The sequence below is a fragment of the Centroberyx gerrardi genome, chromosome 17 (genome assembly GCF_048128805.1).
Source record: "Centroberyx gerrardi isolate f3 chromosome 17, fCenGer3.hap1.cur.20231027, whole genome shotgun sequence".
Classification (NCBI taxonomy): Eukaryota; Metazoa; Chordata; class Actinopteri; order Beryciformes; family Berycidae; genus Centroberyx; species Centroberyx gerrardi.
Window position 1 is genome coordinate 8,206,181 of NC_136013.1, and position 19,051 is coordinate 8,225,231.

At 46.2% G+C, this 19,051-nt stretch overlaps 1 protein-coding gene across 1 annotated transcript in view; it reads right to left on the reverse strand.

Annotated features, from left to right (window-relative positions):
- The window catches only part of tnika (TRAF2 and NCK interacting kinase a), a 67,330-nt gene that overhangs the window by 11,380 nt on the left and 36,899 nt on the right, over nucleotides 1–19,051 (reverse strand). Inside the window, exons 10-22 of the mRNA XM_078289479.1 lie at nucleotides 18,416–18,591; nucleotides 17,108–17,174; nucleotides 16,711–16,909; nucleotides 14,838–14,954; nucleotides 11,582–11,812; nucleotides 10,600–11,175; nucleotides 5,671–5,835; nucleotides 4,614–4,877; nucleotides 4,001–4,107; nucleotides 3,489–3,604; nucleotides 2,266–2,363; nucleotides 958–1,026; nucleotides 2–108 (exon numbers count right to left, since the gene is read on the reverse strand). Of these exons, the coding sequence (XP_078145605.1) occupies nucleotides 2–108; nucleotides 958–1,026; nucleotides 2,266–2,363; nucleotides 3,489–3,604; nucleotides 4,001–4,107; nucleotides 4,614–4,877; nucleotides 5,671–5,835; nucleotides 10,600–11,175; nucleotides 11,582–11,812; nucleotides 14,838–14,954; nucleotides 16,711–16,909; nucleotides 17,108–17,174; nucleotides 18,416–18,591 (2,292 nt within the window). The remainder of the gene's footprint in view (nucleotide 1; nucleotides 109–957; nucleotides 1,027–2,265; nucleotides 2,364–3,488; nucleotides 3,605–4,000; nucleotides 4,108–4,613; nucleotides 4,878–5,670; nucleotides 5,836–10,599; nucleotides 11,176–11,581; nucleotides 11,813–14,837; nucleotides 14,955–16,710; nucleotides 16,910–17,107; nucleotides 17,175–18,415; nucleotides 18,592–19,051) is intronic.

The following is a 19,051-nucleotide window of genomic DNA, read 5'->3' on the forward strand; positions in this document are numbered from 1 at the left end:
CATGATGCGTGGGATGTCGCTGACAGCAACAGTCCCATCATGCCCCACTGTCTCCCCGTCCTCATCGCTGCTCTCTGATTCCTCGCTGGAGGAGGAGTAGTCTGTCACCTTCATCAGAACAGCAAAAAGTCAAAGCAAACATTAGATCTGTGTGAATATACATCAGCACAGTGGAGAGAGCTGAGCCTGTAGTGGTAACCACAGCAGGCGTCCTCCGTCCTGCAGCTGCCTGTATCAGTGCTGCAGTGACAAGCGGGGCCGCCGAAAATAAAACTCAACAAGCACGTGCCTGGCTGCAGGAAGCAACCTTTAAAATCCTTTAAAATTGATTTGAGATTTCCTTTGACACAAATGAGCTGCACAAATTCACCTCAAATCTTGCACAATTGAAAAGTCTAGATTTGTTTTTTCATTGAGGAGAATGAAGTTGTGCCAAGAGATGAGCTTCATGACAGGAACAGACACATTAACTGATGACACATTTGACAGGCAGTCAAACTTCTTTGACCAAACCTGCACAACACTTGAGTAGCAAACACAGCACAGTTGCAATCTCCCAGCTGTACTGCAGCTACTTAGTGCTAACTGTAATGTTAGTAATTTGGTTAGCTAGCTAAGGACATTAGTTTAAGCTACACAAAATCTTAGGTCTGTGTTATGTTACTTTGGCGACTGCCATATTCAAGCTAGACTGTGGCAAACGGCTCAGTAAAGGAATCAGTCTGAGGTTTGTTGTTTGCAACTCTCTTAGCCAATTTCCTGAACTTAGGAACAATAAAACCTGAAGGTACAGAGTTACAGGCAGATACTTCTATACCTTCTGAGAAACACTGAGATAAAGGAAGTTAATAATGTTGACTCTTGCCACTATATGACAGCGTATACGATTCTGAGGCTTATGCTTGCTATTCATCATCATCATCATCATTATCATCATCATCATCAACGTCAGTGTACCTTGACAGGAGGTCTGCTGCCCTCCTCCACCCTCAACTCTCTCAGTTCCTTAGCCAACGCACTTAGGTCCTAGAGAGAGAGAGAGAGAGAGAGAGAGAGAGAGAGAGAGAGAAAGAGAGAGGAGAAAGAGGGAAAGTCGTTTAGTTCATTAGTTCTGTATCATCAGTCTCAGAACCCGGAGAGAAGGGAGAAACCAAGTCACAAACGGAGAGGGGGGGAGCAGAGAGGGGCAGAGCATCATGACAGGTGGGACAGCTCACTGATGTATTGTCACGCAAAAAAACATCCGGACCCGTGTGCCTAAAGTATCTTCAGGACAGGAGTGCTGATCTGAAACCAGTTTGTCGAGCAGCATTGCCGGTTACAGTAAAGCTCCTATGGTTATGTGACATAACAACTAATTACAGATCGGCACTCCTATTCGCTCAAGAACAGCGATGAACTTTATGAACATGGGTCCTAACAAGAGTGAAAGAGAGAGAAAATCAGGCTTGATGTTCTACTGGAGCGCAGCATCAGTCTGCACCCCTCTACCAAACACCCCCATGCCAACCGGCCCGTGGTCCCTCCCTCCCTCCCTCCCATTCACCCTCCCATTCACCCTCCCATTCACCCCAGTCGGTGGATCAGACCAAGTCATGCGGACGGGGAGGGGGGGGGGGACCGTCATACACGGTGGGCTTACCAGCTCCTCCTGACCCAGTAACCGTGACAACAGAGAAGCAGGAAGAGAGATAGACTATTCAGAGACTGTTCAGGTGCTTGGAAATTTCTTAGGTTACACACACACGCATACACGCACAAGCACGCATACACGCACAAGCACGCATGCTCGCACACACACTCTCTAATCACACACGCACACGCACACACACACACACACTGCCAACTCCATAACAGCCTCAGACAAAGGCTGGTATTTCAAAGTTAACAGGAACAGAAGTATTCTTCTTGTGAAGCCAACTGACTTCACCATGCCAGGGGAAAAAACGAGGGGCTCAGAAGGATCGAGGCAAAGGAAAACTGAGATGCTGAAAAGGGGGACAGGGGTGTCACTAACCTCGTCTATGGCTTTCTTATAGCTCTGAGGAATGGAAGGAGGAAGAGGAGAGAGAAAGAGAGAGTGAGAGAGAGAGAAAGCAAGAGAGAACCAGATGAGTGGCAGAAAAAAGGAGAGAAGGACTGTAGAAGATTCCCAAAGAGGAGAAAAATGAGCACTAGCCATGATCGAAAGTTTACGTGTGTGCGTGTGTGTGTGGGTGTGTGTGTGTGTATGTGTGTGTATGTACGTGTGTGTATGCGACTCACTGCAGGTCTGCTAGGTCTGGCTGACTCCCGACCCTCCTCCTGTTTGGGCTTTGTCTCCTGATTGGCTCCCGGAGGGGATCCTTCCTGCATGGTTTGACCTATCAGGAGGAAAGGAGGAAATTACACATTAACACTGTTGACAGACACAGCAAGCTTCACCGGACTGAAAAAGCGAGGCAACAGTGTAATCAGAAAACTGCTACTCTGTGTACACCTTCCAACTTGTTCCCTTGTTCATTTTCTCTGCATGCATCAGATGAATAGACAAATGAATTGTGATTAACAGCCAGCAGAATAGATACATATGGAAAGCAGATCTCGCAGAAACAAATCAAATCATCTCCCAGCAAACATTCTGACACTGAAAAGATACGACGGCCTGCACCAATGTTGGAAAACCTGGGTGAATATAACACCAGAATGAAAGTTGAGACGACGTCTGCAGTCCACAGCTGCTACCTGCATCGTTTTGTGAAACTGGGACCTAAATATCTTTCTGATTTCAGTAGTTTCTTAACAGTTTCCAAAGCCGTTTTAATACAAATTTGTACTTTGCCATAATATCATATTGTGAAAGTTTTGTGCTTGTTTGGGATGAAGTTGAGCCTGACCATTTGCCATCCGTCAAATACCTGCTGGGCTATTTTGTGTTTTTGTTAGCTTGTCCTGATGCTATCTGTGTCGTCTTTTACATATTTGGCTATCTCCACTGTCAACAGACTTTAAAATGATGAGAACTAATAACGTCTAACAAACATAAAGGGAAATCTATCCTACCATACCCCACCTCCTCCTCCTCCTCCTCCTCCTCCCTCTCTATGCCATGTGTTTGTCAGGGGGAGATCCATGCATATCTTAGATATCCCTCTGGCCTGTTGTTTGACACATCCCTCTACGCCTCTCTCTATCTCCCTCTCTCATTTCCTCTCTGCCTCTATCTCTCCAGAGGATGAGAGTAACAGGGCACATCAGACAGGTTGATCAGAGCAGAACTGCGACTGACACTGTCCCGCTGATAGCCTCTGGAACTCGCTGAAGCCCTGTGAGTGTGTGTGTATGTCTGTATGTATGCGAGAGTGCCTGTGTTTGCATGTATACAAGAGCATGCACGCGGTTATTAATTGTCTGCACGCATGTGTGTGTTTGCCCATTTACGCGTTCGCATTTGAGTATACGTGTGTACATGAGTGTGTTTTTGTGTGTATATGTGTGTGTGTTTGTACCTCTCCTCTCTGCCGAGCCTCCCTGAGATGAAGGGGAGGAGGACGAGGAGGAGTTGGAGGAGGTTCTCTGCAGCACGGCGTCCAGCGAGAGCTCCGAGCGCCGCAGGTCTGGGTTACTGAAACAGGAGGAAAACATGTTCACTCATTTGCCAGTCTAGGTAATTATGCTGCATAATGGAGTTTAATAGGTACAGATGTATCCATCACTGAAGTCCCACTTTTTGGACTGGTCACTTCACCTCCCAGAGATTAAAAACAGGACTATAGAATAACACAGAATTATACAGAATTACATTAGGTAAAAGATATATAAAGCCTGTCTGTAGAACTTTAGGAAGTGGTTTATATATGACACTAATTTTGCCAGCCTGCACTCCTCATGCTCCTCAGGTGTTATAAAGCCTCGGGACCCGGACAGCAAAGGACGATCCAGACGGTAAAGGTGACTTCAGAAGTTTAGTTTAGACTTGAAGAGTCTTGAGAGTTGCCCAGTGTGGTCAGATGCGCTTTACCTGGCCCGTATGAGCTGAGATCCAGTACGCGGGCCCAGGCCGACTCCTCCGTTAGGGGAGTTCTTCCTCACCAGGGCTGGGGAGATGGAGGTGGTCCTCTGGGGGACCTGGACACACACACACACGGAAGATCACTACAACTGGTATAGATTGTTCTATTGCTCTGGCTTGGAGTTTAATCACTTTTCAAAGGCCTTCTAATAAATTAAGAAAAAAAAATCAGGCCCGATCAAAACAGCAGTGGAATAGGCTGCTGACTGGTGATGTTTCCATAACTTACTGATGGACTGAATTGATTAAATAAATTAAAATACAATATAACAACAAGGAAAGAGCATTTTAACTATCAGGATGACACACTTAAATGCATGACTTATTGTGGTCCTTTAATCCACAATGCTTACTGCTACGCTTAACGGTTGAGGGAAATGTAAAAAAAAACCATTTACATTTATTATTGCTTGGAATTTATGTCTTAAAGATTTATGTCAGCCTAAAAAGATGAGTCAATCAGTCAATCAGACCATTTTCTAACATATAGTTCAGTTCACATTGTTTCCTTCTTCCTTCTCTATGCCTTTCTCCCTCTCTCTCTGAGTGTTATTCTCCTGACCTTGGGTGGGATATCCTCCTCTCTCAGCCAGGCGGTCCTGTCCCTGTCTCTGTCCCTGTCCCGTTCCCGGTCCCGTTCGTCCCGGCTGGTGATGCGTGGCGGGGGCGCGGGGGTGTCGGAGGTGGGGTCCGAGTTCTGCCGGGGCATCTCGGGCCTGGGGGAGCCCGCGCTGACCCCCTCGCCCAGCGCTGAGCCCGTCTGGTCCTGGAGTGACTGGGAGCCCGACATGGAGCTGTGGGTCTTCACTGGAACCAGGTGGGCCATCTGGGGGGAGGGAGAGAGAGAGAGAGGAAGAGGGAGAGATGAAGGGAACGAGGGAGGGGGCGTGGGGAGAGAAAGGGTATGGGGGAGGGAGAGATCAAGGGAGGGAGAGAAAGAAGGTTGTGGAGTGGGATGAAACAGAGATAGACGGAGCGTGGAGGGTGGGGGGGTGGACGAAGAGGGAGAGAAGAAGGTAGGGGGGAGAGACAGAGGCATAGCAAGATGGAGGGAGGGAGAGAAATGGATGGAGAAGAAGAGATAGAGGGAGAGGAAGAAGGTTGGCAGGAAGGAGGGAGGCAGTGAGATGGATGAAGATGTGAAGATAGAGGGAAAGAAAGAGGGTAGGAGGGAGAAAGGCATAAAATGGATGGAGATGGAGAAATAGAGGGATAGAAAATGGGTGGGAGGAGGGAAGCAAGGAAATTGATGAAGAGGGGAAGAGAGGGAGAGAAAAGGGGTAGGAGTAAGGCAGGGAGGCAAGGAAATATGCAGGAGAAGGGAGAAGGTAAGAGGGAAGGAGGGAAACAGGGAGAAAGAGAGATGGAGGGAGAGAAAAGGTAAGCGGAAGAAAAATAGAAAGGCAGAGAGAGAGGAAGAGATGGAGAGGGGATGGAGAGACATAAAGGGTGAGACAGAAAGGATTGAACAGAGGGGTAGATGGAGCAACGAGGGTCACGGTTAGTTGTTTGGAAACACTGGTCAGTGGCAAATACACCAAGCTCTCTCTCACACACCCACACACACACTTCTGCTCTCAGTCCTCTCACTGTGCACACACACACACGCACACACACACCTGTGGTTCGATGGAGCGGTGGATGGGTGGGGTGCGGGCGGGCTGCATGCCCCCGCTGCTGAAGGACTCGGAGCGGGGAGGGAGGGAGGGGTCGGAGATGCGGTTGGACACTTTGTGCTGCAGCGCTGGGGAGCTCTGTCTGTTCAGCTTAGAGCGCTCCTCCACCTGGGATAGGTCACACACCACTGTCACTCACAGCCCGGCACACGGCACAACCAATCACCACACTACACCCGCTCTGGGCGACGCCCCTTTGCACCCTGACAAGCCACTAGACGGCCTCAACATTGCTCAGCTCGGTGGGACAACAACCGAATATGGTATGTGACTGAATTTGAATGAGAAACACTTTGTATATGTAGGTGCACTACTAGTCAAAAGTTTGGACACACCACATTTTTCTTTATTTTTACTATTTTTCACATTTTAGAATAACAGTAAAGACATCAAAACTATGAAATGACACAAATGGAATTATGCAGTGACCAAAAAAGTGTTAAACAAATCAAAACTATCTTATATTTTAGATTCTTTAAAGTAGCCGCCCTTTGATGGAAAGGCAAAGGCTTTGGGAAGAAATTCATACATAGGCATCAGCTTCACTATTTATATTTGTCTAAAAAAACAAATTTCAAGCATAAGCCTTTAGATCCAAATGGCTTTAAGATCATGAAAAACATAGAACATCCAATCAGGTCACAGGTGTGGCCAAACTTTTGACTGGTAGTGTATGTATAAAGAATCTACAGTATGTATGCGTTGATGATTCTATAAAGAATTGGCAACAAAATAAATGTAACTTGCCATAACTTCATAGCTTACCATGAAGCAATAATCTAGGCTGGTGTTACACCGTGGTGAGTCTGCATGTCTCATCACGTCTGAACCTGGTTTTACTTGTTTCTGCCTCGTTAAACCTATTGAGTGATTGAGTCTTTTGGTTGATTGGTTTTTATTGTGAGCTGTTTTTTCTTCCTTGGAAATCTGTGTTGAATGCAGCCAGCTTTCCAAAGAAACCCATGTGATATCTACACTGACAACAAGCCAGGGCCGGACATGTTGCGTGCTGGTTGGTTTTGGTCTGATGACAGGTGGTTACACTCAACAGACAAACATATGCTGGGGGTGAAAATGCAACCCACGCCTCCATACCCTCAGATTCTCATCTGTATCCCCCACGTACTTGTGTGGATATGTGTGTGTGTGTGTGTGTGTGTGTGTGTGTGTGTGTGTGTGTGTGGGTATGCGCGCGCATGTGTAGCGCCATGTCCCACATACAGCTGAGGAGTGAGAGAGTCTGATGGCTGTGGGGAAAGGTCAAGAATAATCCCTAATCTGCTTTAGCAGACACCACCAAGAGCCCAAATGCAACCCAAAATCTGTGTATATGCGCACATGCTTGTGTGTGTGTGTGTGAGAGAGAGTGTACATACACACTGTATGCACACATGAAAGCATGTTTGATTGCTTGTGTGTGTGTTTTTGTGAATGTGAGTGACTATTTGCATTGACTTTGTGTGTTGCTGTGAGAGCGTGCGTGTCTGGCAGTGCCAACACACACTGGATATCTGTGTGTGAGTAAGGCAGATCAGAGCCCCATTTGCCAATGTAATCAGATTATCAGATTATTTGCTGTGCAGTGGCAGAAAGCTTGGAGGAATGCTCCCAGCTGCCCAAATCACACTTTCCCCTCTAAACAATCTACTCAACGTTCAGTGGTGTGTTGAGTGGGGCGCAGTGTCAGTAGCCCCCAGGTAAACATGTGTGTGCAATGACAAGTGTCCATGTTGGAGGCTCTCTGTAATTCCACATGATCTTGTAATCTAGTAGGATTATTCAAGATTATGACCTGGGTCAGAACAACTATGCACTAATGTGTCACTCCTAAAAGCTTTGTTAGTTGCCTGCAAGGGAGTCAAGAGCCATTGGGCAGCTACTGATGACGTCATCAAACATGGACAGTAATGAAACGCAAAACAACAGCAACAAAAAACATCTATGGCGAGCTGGCTCAGAAAACTATGCGCTAATGTGTCTTTCCTAAAAGCTTTGTTAGTCGCTTGCTCGGGATGCAAGTGCCACAAGGCAACTACTAATGATGTCATCAAATGTAATGAAATACAAAACACCAATGAAAAAAAAAACATCTATGGTGATTTAGGAAGCAGTAAGAGGTACTGCTGTGATCGGTCATTGCATTTTGATCTGTGGAGTCGGTATGCAATCACAGGTTAGCATTAACACTGACATCATCCTACAAGTGAGAGAGAAGGGGAGAGAGAGATCCTGTAAAAGATGCTAGGAGAGAGAGAGAGAGATCACTATTAGAGAGAAGATCCTTTCGGAGAGGAAAAAGCTTTTGGGTATCTGTGTATTTCTCTGTATTTTTACTTTTTCTACTGTGTGTGTGTGTGTGTGTTTTACTCTAGTCTACAACCCAAAAGCTCTTTCCTCAATGCCAGGACATTCTCAGAGGTGAAGCAGAGAGTTGGAGGAGGTTAATTGCGGCCACTGCTGCATCTACAGAGAAAGGACCCAGAAAAAGATGGGGGAAGGAGAGCAGGGGGAGGTACGGAGGGATGGAGGGACGGAGGGACGAAGGGAGGTGAGCTGGATGGAGGAGAGACGGCATCGTCAGAGGACCCAGATTTATAAACAGGCCCTGGAAGGATCCCACCACCGCTTGGCCAGAACCCATCACCGAGCTGGGAGATGATTGGCCGGTTGACTGACCGTACAAGGAAGTTGGGTTTGGTGGGTTTCCTCGATGGCATGCTGGCTTGCTGTGGTGGATTGTGGGATTGTTGCGGGCATTGGGCGAGAGTGACAGGGGATGGGTAGAGGCTATGTCTAATCTAAGGAACCTACTGATCAGTTTGGTATTAGTCCTGCCTTGAACTTCAGCTCCTCTCCTTTGGGTCTCAGTCCCAGTATAGAATATATATCAAACAATACAAAGAGATGATTAAAGGATCATTCCAGTTATTTTCAACCTGGGCCTTATTGTCCTATTTTTGCCACCATGACGATTGATTGTGTTCAAAATTTCATAATTTACTTCAATGTAGAACTTTAATCCCTCCTGCTCTCCAATACAAACACACACACAGGACAAACACAGTCTCCAAAGGCTGAACCCAAAAAGCAATTAAAACACATCCTTTCAACACAATAACACTCACACTATACTGGGACCTGCCTACATCAAATTTCCAATTTTCCATTGCCTGAAATTTGCATATATTGTAGTATTAGATATGTTATTTTAACTAGCGTGTGCTAGTTGGCAAGTAGAGGGTTCAAGTACTCTGATTTTCTGTAAATACGATCTGCTGACTAGAAAAAGCTGTTGATGTCAACCTAGTGGTAATTAGGATGTGTGCATATGGATATGGGATTCTTAGCGGGGTCCGATATCTCCCACCTGGCATCACGCATCGTGTAAATGTGTCAACACGCGTGTAAATGTGTCAGCAGTCCAAGGTATTTAAAATCAAAATCATCAGTTATCTTCACACTAATACAATCAGCCATACTTACAAAAAGTGAGACATATCTGGTGTAGTTTGTTTCTGGTTGATTTTACATTCAGAAATACAAATTATTTTGGATGTAGGCGTAAATAATACATAAAACATGTAAAGAACACTGAAGCAACGAAAGCCTGTTTGTCTGCTTCTTCCAATATAGCCAAAGTAAACAAGGAAGTGTGTGAGCAACGCTAAAAAAGTATCAATAGACTATTATGACTGAAATGTCGTCATCAATTGCAGCCGTTTAGAGACACATGGAACTACAGCGTGAGAGTTATTGTGTTGAAAGGACGTGTTTTAAAACCTTTTTGCGCTCCACCCTTGGAGAACATGTTTGCTGTGTGTGTGTGTGTGTGTGTGTATTGGAGAGTAATTGCTCCCGGCGATCTGGAGGCATAATAGCTCTACAGTGACATAAGTGTTGAAATTTTGAGCACAATCAATCATCATGATGGCAAAAACTAGGAAAATAAGGCCCAGGTTGAAAATAACCGGAATCAACCTTTGACTATATGACGACTGTAATTAGATAAAATGAGTAATCAATAAAGTATGTACATGTAATAAACTGTATATGTAGAGATAGAGATATATACTGTATGTGCATCTGTACATGTATGTGTGTGTGTGTGTGTATGTGTGTACACATCATCTGGACAAGGGCCTAGTACCCTGTCCCAACAGATGTGACATAGATCTGGGTCTGGGATCCAAAGGGAGAGCCATAGGGAGAGCGTTTAGGCGAACAGGTGGGGGTGACAAAGAGAGGAGAAGAGGAATTGCGGGAGAAGAGGAGCTGGGCGTGGGAAGGTAGAGAGGAGTTGTGGTCAGTGTTGAGGGTGAGGTTTTCGCGTGAGAAGGTGGGAGGGCTGGGGGAGTGCGTGGGCGAGGTTTGGGGTGAGGTGTGAGGAGAAAGGCCCAGCCAGTGAGCAGTACATTTTTGAGCGCTGGATAAGTGTTCTGAGGAGCGATTAGACCATAAACTGCTCACAGCAAGATTCTGTCTGAACATGTCTGCTGGGGAAGAAGCGGTAAGGTCCATCAAAGAGGAGCCTGCACTTCTCACATTCCTTCCTGGCCAATCAGGACCAGGGACATGGAGGAAATGATTGCTATCAGCGGGGACTAGAAGGTGATTGTTACTGTTGGAAGCGGGTGAGTAGGACCTCCTGTCTTTAGGTAGGATGATACGGAGAAAGCTTTCAGGGGCGGAGCAAGACAAGGGGTCAATGGGGTCAGGTGATGTGACCTCCCAGTCAGAGGGCACCATAAAGCTCTCGTGGCTGGCGGCTGGCCTCATCCCGTTCCACCAACTGGCCTCCTCTGGATCTGGATCTACATCTACATCTATTCTACAGGCTGGGGAGTGGGACTTGCTGCGAGGACGAACACTAACCAGTTTAGCAGCGGGGTTGGATCCAGGCTGAGGTTTCTGGACCTGTCCTGGGGATTGAGGATGAGGATGTAGGATCTTAGGCTGCAGGGCCTGAGACATTGGCCCCTGGATGGCTGCCTGACCTGGGGCAGAGAGGGGTCTGTCTCTAGGCCTCTCTCTCTGATTACTAGGTGTCAGCGGGTACGGGTTGGGTATAGGATTAGATTGGTTGATTGGTCCCTGACTAGAACCCTCTTTATGGCCCTTTCTAGGTCCCTTAGCAGGCCCCTGACCGGGAGCCTGGTTGGGTCCCGGGCTGCGGCCCCTCTGACTGAGTTTCTGAGCCCTTAACTCTCGGACGTGCTGACTGATCTCCTGCTTCAGCCCTGGATCCAGGGGATCTCTGGGGTCTAGTGAAATATGGATATGGGGGAGGTGGGTGGAGAGGAGCTGGGCAGCATGGGAGGGGCTTCGTCTAGGGGCCTGGGCTCTGAGCTGGCCCTGGGAGGAAGAGGATGTAGCCGGTTGGTTGAAGGACTGGTGATGACGTAGGAGGGGGCGGGGTGGGTTACCGTGAGCATGCTGCTGATTCAGGACCTGGAAGTCAGAGTCAGAGGAGGGTTAGCAACAAAACACACACACATACAAACATAAACAGACATCACAGTGTAATCATCGAAGCAGCGTCATTTCGACATCTTCACGGTTTCATTCTCAAGCATCTTCAGGCCCTAAGAAGAACATTCTAGTGAGTGGGATCCCTCCACCATTCACCTTCCACTTTCTTCACAGGACCCTTGCTTCTATCAAAACCTGCTGAATGACACATAAACAACACAAGAAGGCCACTGGGTGTGTACACTGTACTTGAGGAGTTAATTTCCATTTCCCTTCAATCATTTCGCCATTTTCGTTTCCCCAAAAAAGTGATATTATGTTTTGGAAACAAAACATGTTCACATCCGCATGCATGTATCTGCATGCCATGCATGTTGTGGGTTACCTCTTTAGCCCAGGCAGGCTTGTCATTAGGGTTGGCAGAGTCTTTGTAGTGGTAAAGCGGTTTCTTCTCTGCTTGCCTTCCCTCCTGCTGCTGCTGCTGCTGCTGTTGTTGTTGTTGCTGTTGCTGCTGCTGCTGTTGTTGTAGAGACACCAGGTAGGCTCGCTCCTGCTGGAGCTGCCTCTGTAGCCGCTCTGCCTGCCGCTGCTCCTCTACCTGCTTACGCTTGTACTCCTGGAGGGCGAGCGAGGGAAGGAGAAAGAGGGGGAGATAGGAGGGAGGGGTTGAGGGGGGGGAGGGGGTGGGGGGGTGGGGGGGGTAGAAAGGGAGATGGAGGGAAGGAGTGGGAGGGGAAGAGATGAGCGAGACAACAAGGGAGGGAAGCAGAGACAGAAGGCAGACAATGAGGGAGGGAGAGGGAGGAGAGGAGAGAAGGGAGAAAGGGTGAGGGAGAGGGGAAGAGAGAAAGAGAAAGATGGGGGAGGTAGAGAGTGAGGGAGAGGGATGGAGAGAGAGAGAGAGAGAGAGAGATAGATCAACACGTAAACAGGAGATAGTTATAATTATGCAATATTGAACCAGAGCTGAGTCAAATAGTAGTTAAGTAATAATTGTTAGCATTTGTTATAACCTGACAGATGAGTGGAGTTTACAGTATCAGACAATCTGAATAGTATCAGGTAAGGTGCCATTTGCAGACACAAATACTACATTGACTTTCAGGCAATTAAATGTGGCAAACAACCAAACCACACACAAGTATTTGCAAATACTATGCCTAACCCATGCCTGTCACTGACAGATACCATATTCCAGTCATGCACTCACTGATCATGCAACACGGACCTGATAAACACACATACTGAATATTGGGATCACATATATATGGAACAATACAAATGCTTCTCACAATTATGATTATAGTCACAATTATAAGTCTGACGTTGGATGAAGGAGATTGGGCATATTACCATACATAAGGCTTTGGCAAAACTTATGAGACAGGGGAAAGGAAGGAAGGGAGGGAGGGAGGCAGGAAGGAAGGACCGCAGTATGAAGGGAAGGAGATGACACCATTTATGGTCCACAATACATCCTGGGTTTCTGTGTTTGGAGACACTGCAGTGGTCTGGGGTGTTTACATGGGTTGGATCTCAAAAGGTTTCCTTGCAGCCTCTCTCAATGCCTCCTTGATCTTATTTCTCTTTTAATAAGTTTAGAGAGGATGCAAGGAAGGGTGGGCAAACACTGCGAGACGTCTTGTAGATTCTGTGCACTAATAAAGAACAAAATTGTTGGGGCACTGGGGCACTGAGAGAAACCCTCTGTGGAAAAACAACATTGTCCTATTTTCTCCTGGACGCTCTCAATTTGTGTGGGCCAACATAATTGGGGCTAACAAAACAGTGTTTCTGCACCCTCAGGAGGGTCCTCTGAGATCCAGCCAACTTAATGGTACATGCAGTAGGCGATTTGACCAAATTTAACAGCGGGGATGACCATAGATTATCAAATCATTGTTTTCCCTTTCAGTTCTTTCCTAAAATCTGTGGCTAACAGTCTGTGTATCAGACTGTGAATGCATCAAATCGCCACCCAGGTGCATGCAGTGGGGATGGGGGGGGGGCTACACAGCACAGGTGGAGTGCAGTAGAAGTAGCACTGGGCGGGGAAGAGCGCCCCCTGTGGTTACCAGCAGTAATGCCTGCTCCTGTAGTAGCTGCTGCTGGAGAATCTCTAACTGCCTCTGCTCCTCTTCCAACTGTCTACGGATATACTCCTGAACAACAGGCAGGCACAGGGGGAAAGAGGTAGAATGAGAAAAAGTCAGAAAACGTGAGCGATAGAGAGTATATTCCTGAACAACCAAACACAGACAGGGAGAGAAAGGCAAAGATAAAAAGAGAAAGAGAGGGGATATTCTCCTGGGATAACTGTGAATGAGGAGGGAGGATGAGAGCCAGAAGCCGGATGAAGCGGGGGAAAAAAAGAGCATATTCGGGAACAACTGTAATGCGTTACAGGGAGAAAATGAGAAAGAGACAGAGAGAGAAGAAGAGGACAGAGGATATATTTCCAAAAAGCTTGAAGAGGGCGGCAACAGAGCAAGAAAGGGAGAGGGACAGAGAAAGAATATACTCCTGAATAGCAGTCAGTTCAATGAGAGTGACAGAAAGAAAGGGTAAAACAGAGAAAGCAGGAAAACAGAGGCACAGGGAAAGATGGAAAAACAACAAAGAAAGAGAGGAACAAATGATAGTGAATGCAGTCAACAGGCACAGCAGGAAAGAAAAGATAGAGATAAATAGTGCCCACTGATGATAAATAATTACAATAAGAACACACACAGGGAGACGGAAGAAGAGAAGGAGAAGTAGGGAATGTGTGCCTGAAAGAAGAGGGATCAGTCGAGAGAGGGAGAGATTCAGAGAAAGCGAATGCCTGCCAGCACAGAAGGACAAACAGAAGTGAGAGGAAGAGAGAGTGATATGTTCCTATAAGCCTGCCAGCCAACAGAGACTCGATAGCTGGATTTCCAACTATGATGTATCGAATCAGAGAAGCTAATTGGAAATGGCAAATTTCAATAAAATTTCACAATATCGCAAAAAAAAAAGGTGGAAAATTTGTCCGATAGATAACGATGTGCGCTTAGTTCAATCTCATTGCACAATAATTCAACAACTCAAAAGTGGCTTTTGTAGATATTGTGAAAAAGATAACAATTTACCCAGTACTAATAAATTCTTTACATACTAATTTGCATTTTATTTTTTCGCAACATTTAAGAAGCCCGCATAAAATTCCTTTACATTCAGGGCCCAGGAGAGGCTGAGAAGAAGGAAGTGAGCAAACGGCAAAGAGGGATGGGACAGAAAAACAGAGCAAAAAAACATCAGACAACAGCAACATCAGATTAGAAAGGAACAGGAGCTGCGTGTCAAAAACTGAAATCCTGAAAACACTTGAAATACAAGAATCACATCCCTGAGGGAGAGGGAGAGGGAGAGAGAGAGAGAGAGAGAGAGAGAGAGAGAGAGAGAGAGAGAGGGGAATATGTTTGCCAGAAAAAGACAGAAAAGAAATTTACAGGAAACAACTAAGATAGTGTAAGGTAGAAAGAGGGGAGTTGGACTTGAGTTTCATTTGTGTGTGTGTCAGCATTTTGCGCATTTTCTGTATAACTCTACTGCCTGTCTGTGTGTGTGTGTGTGTGTGTGTGTGTGTGTCCCCAGTATACAGCAGTAAGTGTGCGGACCTGTTCTCTCTCGGCGTGCCTCCTCTCCTCCTCTCTGCGGAGCTGCTCCATCTCCTCGTAGCGCCTCCTCTGCTCCCTCTCCTGCTGCTTCCTCAGCTCGCGCTCTCGCTGCTGATGCTGTCAGGACGACAAGAAGCACGAGCGGGACAGAACTTCATCAGTTTTCATCAAATTTCTACACAAGTACTGTACATAAATTCACAAATCACACGTGTCAGCACAGATTATCACACAAATTTGCTTAAACTTTGCTTTCTGTGTATGTTAGCTCATTTGATTGTCATAACTGCAGGGAGATACTGGAGAGCGCACACATAAGCCTGCATGCATAAATACACACACATGTTTGTATTACTATAATCGTGAGGACCTTCATTGACGACATTCATCCCTCTAACCTTAACCCTCTTCACTACTTACCTAGCCTTAACCCTTTCCCCTTAACTAAACCTAACCCTAATTGTAACCGAAATGAACGCCTTAAAATAAGTGAGGACCAGTAAGAGGATTTTCCTCTTTGTTCCATCCTTGTGGTGCATTTGACCCTCAGTAGTATAGAAATACCATTACCATAAACAAGATTTGTGTTTTTGGGAATATGTGGATTTTGTGTGCACACACACAAATGCACAAACATACAGGCACTTACACTTTTCACACTCACACGCTCTCTCTCTCTCACACACACAATTAAACATGGCTTGAAAAGTTGTTGCAGGTTGTTATTTTTGCTGCAGTTTGTCTGTCAAGGAAAATAGAATGATAGAAGAGTAGATATTTTTAGCTTGAGTTCATCCTCTCTCTCTCTCTCTCTCTCTCTCTCTCCATCACACACCCACACTCACAGACACACACTTGGCCCTGAGTGGAGGGGTCATGTTAGTTGAGCCGAGTCATGGTGCTTAGCCTTGCGTTGGGAGGCAAACTCTGGTGGGAACCCAGAGAGAGAGCGCAGATTATGGGCTAAGGATTTCCTGCTGTAAGCCTGCTCTCTGGAACTAAGAGAGGGACACTGGGGAAAGGTTGTGTGTGCGTGTGTGTGTGTGTGTGTGTGTGTGTATGTGTGCCTGTCTCTCTGCTGCTACCCGTCCCTCATCCAGCCTCAGTCAAATGGTATATGTGGGGTTGTGTAAGTATGAACATGCATACATATACATGATGGAGTGCGTCTACAGGGTTTTGGTGTATGGAGGCATTTGTTGAAGGTGCTCTTTGGTTTGGGGTTGCTGCTTAATGAAATTAATGTTTTGGGTTTTTTTCTTATTTAGGGGTCAGATGGGTGTGGTTTGCCACAAAGGGCAAAACAATGAGTGACAGAAGCCTTAGAGCCACAGCAGAGTAATTAAACGTCAATTCAGTGTACTTTTCTGTGACTGAAAACCTGACAGACCAGTCAGACCTTCTTCTCGAGTCAAGAATCTTGTTTGTGTCAAGTATACGGGTGTGGTGCGTTTCAAAAAGTTTAATTAAGCCAACCTAAATCAAAAATTGGAAGGACACGCTAAGACTTTAAAGTAGATTCTCACTCTTTACGCCAACACAAACACAGCAAGATTTATTTTAGGCATTTTATGCTTTATTGATAGAGACAGTGTGAGAGAGACAGGAAGGTATGGGAGAGAGAGAGGGGAGGACATGCAGCAAATGACTGCAGGCCGGATTCGAACCCGGGTCGCTGCGGGAAGGACTGAGCCACCGGGGGCGCCCCAGCCACCACTCTGTTTCGACCGCAGAGTAAGAATCTACTTTGAAGCCTTAGTGCGTGCTTCAAATTTTTGACTTATCTGATGTTACCTGGATGACCAGGATAAACCCCACCCATCTGGTACTCCTCACAGGGTAAATTAAACTAAATTAGTCTTTCCCTGCTTACCTCCTCCAGCCGCCTCCTCTGCTCCTTCTGCTCCTCGATGCGTTTCTGTCTCTCGGCCAATAGCAGGCGCTTGTGCTCCTCGTTCTGCTGCTGCTCCAGCTGCTGCCGCCGCAGCGCCTCCGAACGCTCCTTATTGGCCAGCTGGAGTCGCAGGAAGTCCCGCCTCAGGGTCGACTCGCCGGGGATGTTGATGATGGAGCTGAGAACGGACCAATGAGGGGGGAGGATGAGGGACAGCGGTGATAATTGATGTTTGGTGAGAATGGAGGACGTTTTTGTTGGTGAAGAGGTGTCAGTTTGTATAACTGAGTGTATGTGAAGGTGTGTGTGTGTGTGTGTGTGTGTGTGTGTGTGTGTGTGTGTCTGTGTGTATTTGTATGTATGTGAGGTCACTCACCTTGGTTCACCCATGTCTCTCTCCTCATCCTCTTCTTCACTGCCACTATACTCATACTCTGTCTCATCTGATGGAAAGAGAGAGGGAGAGAGATGGAGAGAGAGAAGGAGTGAGCAATAGAGAAAGAAAAGGAAAGACGAGTTGATAACCAGCAGAGGGAAAAGCCATTCCATTTCATATTTAGCATTTTTCACTTGCGCTCCCTTTGTTCATTGCTAGGCTGTTCACGCTTTTGGCATTTCCCAGATACTGAATGCTTCTACTGTATGCACTTTTTTTTTTCTGTGAGCTGCTTTGGATGAGAGTGTAAATTGTAATTTCAGTGTGTGTAGCGAGGCGGAGAACATTAGGTCTCTCAGTCAAAGGAGGGTTAAAGCAGAGCGGTGTAAAAGAGGCCCGGCTATTCCTGAGACGCATCCACACGGACCTGTCAGCCCGCCGTGACAAAGTGACAGCTGGAGAAAGCCACAGTCTCTACGATGACAAGACATTTCTATACATCATCGTGAAGTCCGCCCCGCAGTACGTTGTTTCGTGGAGCGGTTAATGCGCTTCTTGCTGGCTCAGTCCTGTGTGCGTGTGCCAGCCTATCAGTTTGAGTGAGTGTGTGTTTGTGCGTAGTGGTGGAGTGGAATGGAAGTCTGTCACTTTTATTTCCTGCCTCGCTGAAATGTATGTATGCGTCTGCGCGCATGTGTGTGTGTGTGTGTGTGTGTGAATGTGTGTTTATACGCGCGTTTGCGTTTGCGCCTGTGAATGTACTCCATCGCACCCTTACAGCCTTATTTCTTCAATGCGGTGCTTGCTGCCTGTGTGTGTGTGTATGTGTGTGTGTGTGTGTGTGTGTGTGTGTGTGTGTGTGAGACAGGGTTTCAGCCACACACTGCATACGAGGGGTGGGCCAGCCTGCCCGCCTCAAGGAGCTGCATTCCTGCCTAAAAGATTTTCATTCCTATTGGTATCAGAGGTGAATTTTAGTGTCACATGGTCTAAAGAAAGATTTTCTGGGAGAAATACTGGTGTGTGTGTATGTATTATGTATGTATGTATTATAACAATGATAATATTGTTATGTATTATTGATCCCCGTGGGGAAATTCTCTCTCTGGTTCGGGACCTAAATACTTTTCTGATTCCAGTTCAAAACAGTTTACAAAACTGTTTTATTACACATTTTTACAGTGTCCTATCTGTGAAAATGTTGTCCTCGTTTGGGTTGATGTCTCTAACGAGTGTGTGTGTGTGTGTGTGAATGCATGTACAGTATACGTCAGTGCTTAAATCTACAGTGTGTGTGTCCCGCCTCACCCCGCTCTCCCCTCTTCTTCTTGGTGCGGTCGATGTGGTCCTTCAGCTGGATGCGGACCTGCCTCTCGTTGGGCAGGTCTCTGATGAACGGGTGTTTGAGCAGCTGCTCTGTGCTGGGTCTCTGGCCGTGGCTCTTCACCAGACAGCTCTCTATGAACGACTGGAACTTCTTTGACCTGAACACACACACACACACACACACACACACACAACACAGAAACACAAAGGAAACATTTAGTTAGATATTGTAGGCTGTAGTTGCCCCCTGCACTGAGACTGAAGCTTTTAGATACATGTAATACACTATTTCCAGTAAAATACCTACTCTTACAAAATGATTACCAGCTCATAATTAAAACAAGTTCTAGATAGATATTATAAATATCCTGTTCTTAGAGGAAAAGTAGGTAACTTATGTTGTGCATTGACAAAATCAAAACAGCTTTGGAGACTGGATCCTCTATATTTCGGAGATACTGAATGCTTAACTTCATGTGATGATAGTTTTTCCAAAAATGGATATATAGTATTTAACTCTTCACTCTCATCTTTATACACATATTATGCTTTACAGACAACTTCCTACAAACAAAAGGAACCTTTTAGTTTGATGAGAGAAAAGACATAAAAAATATA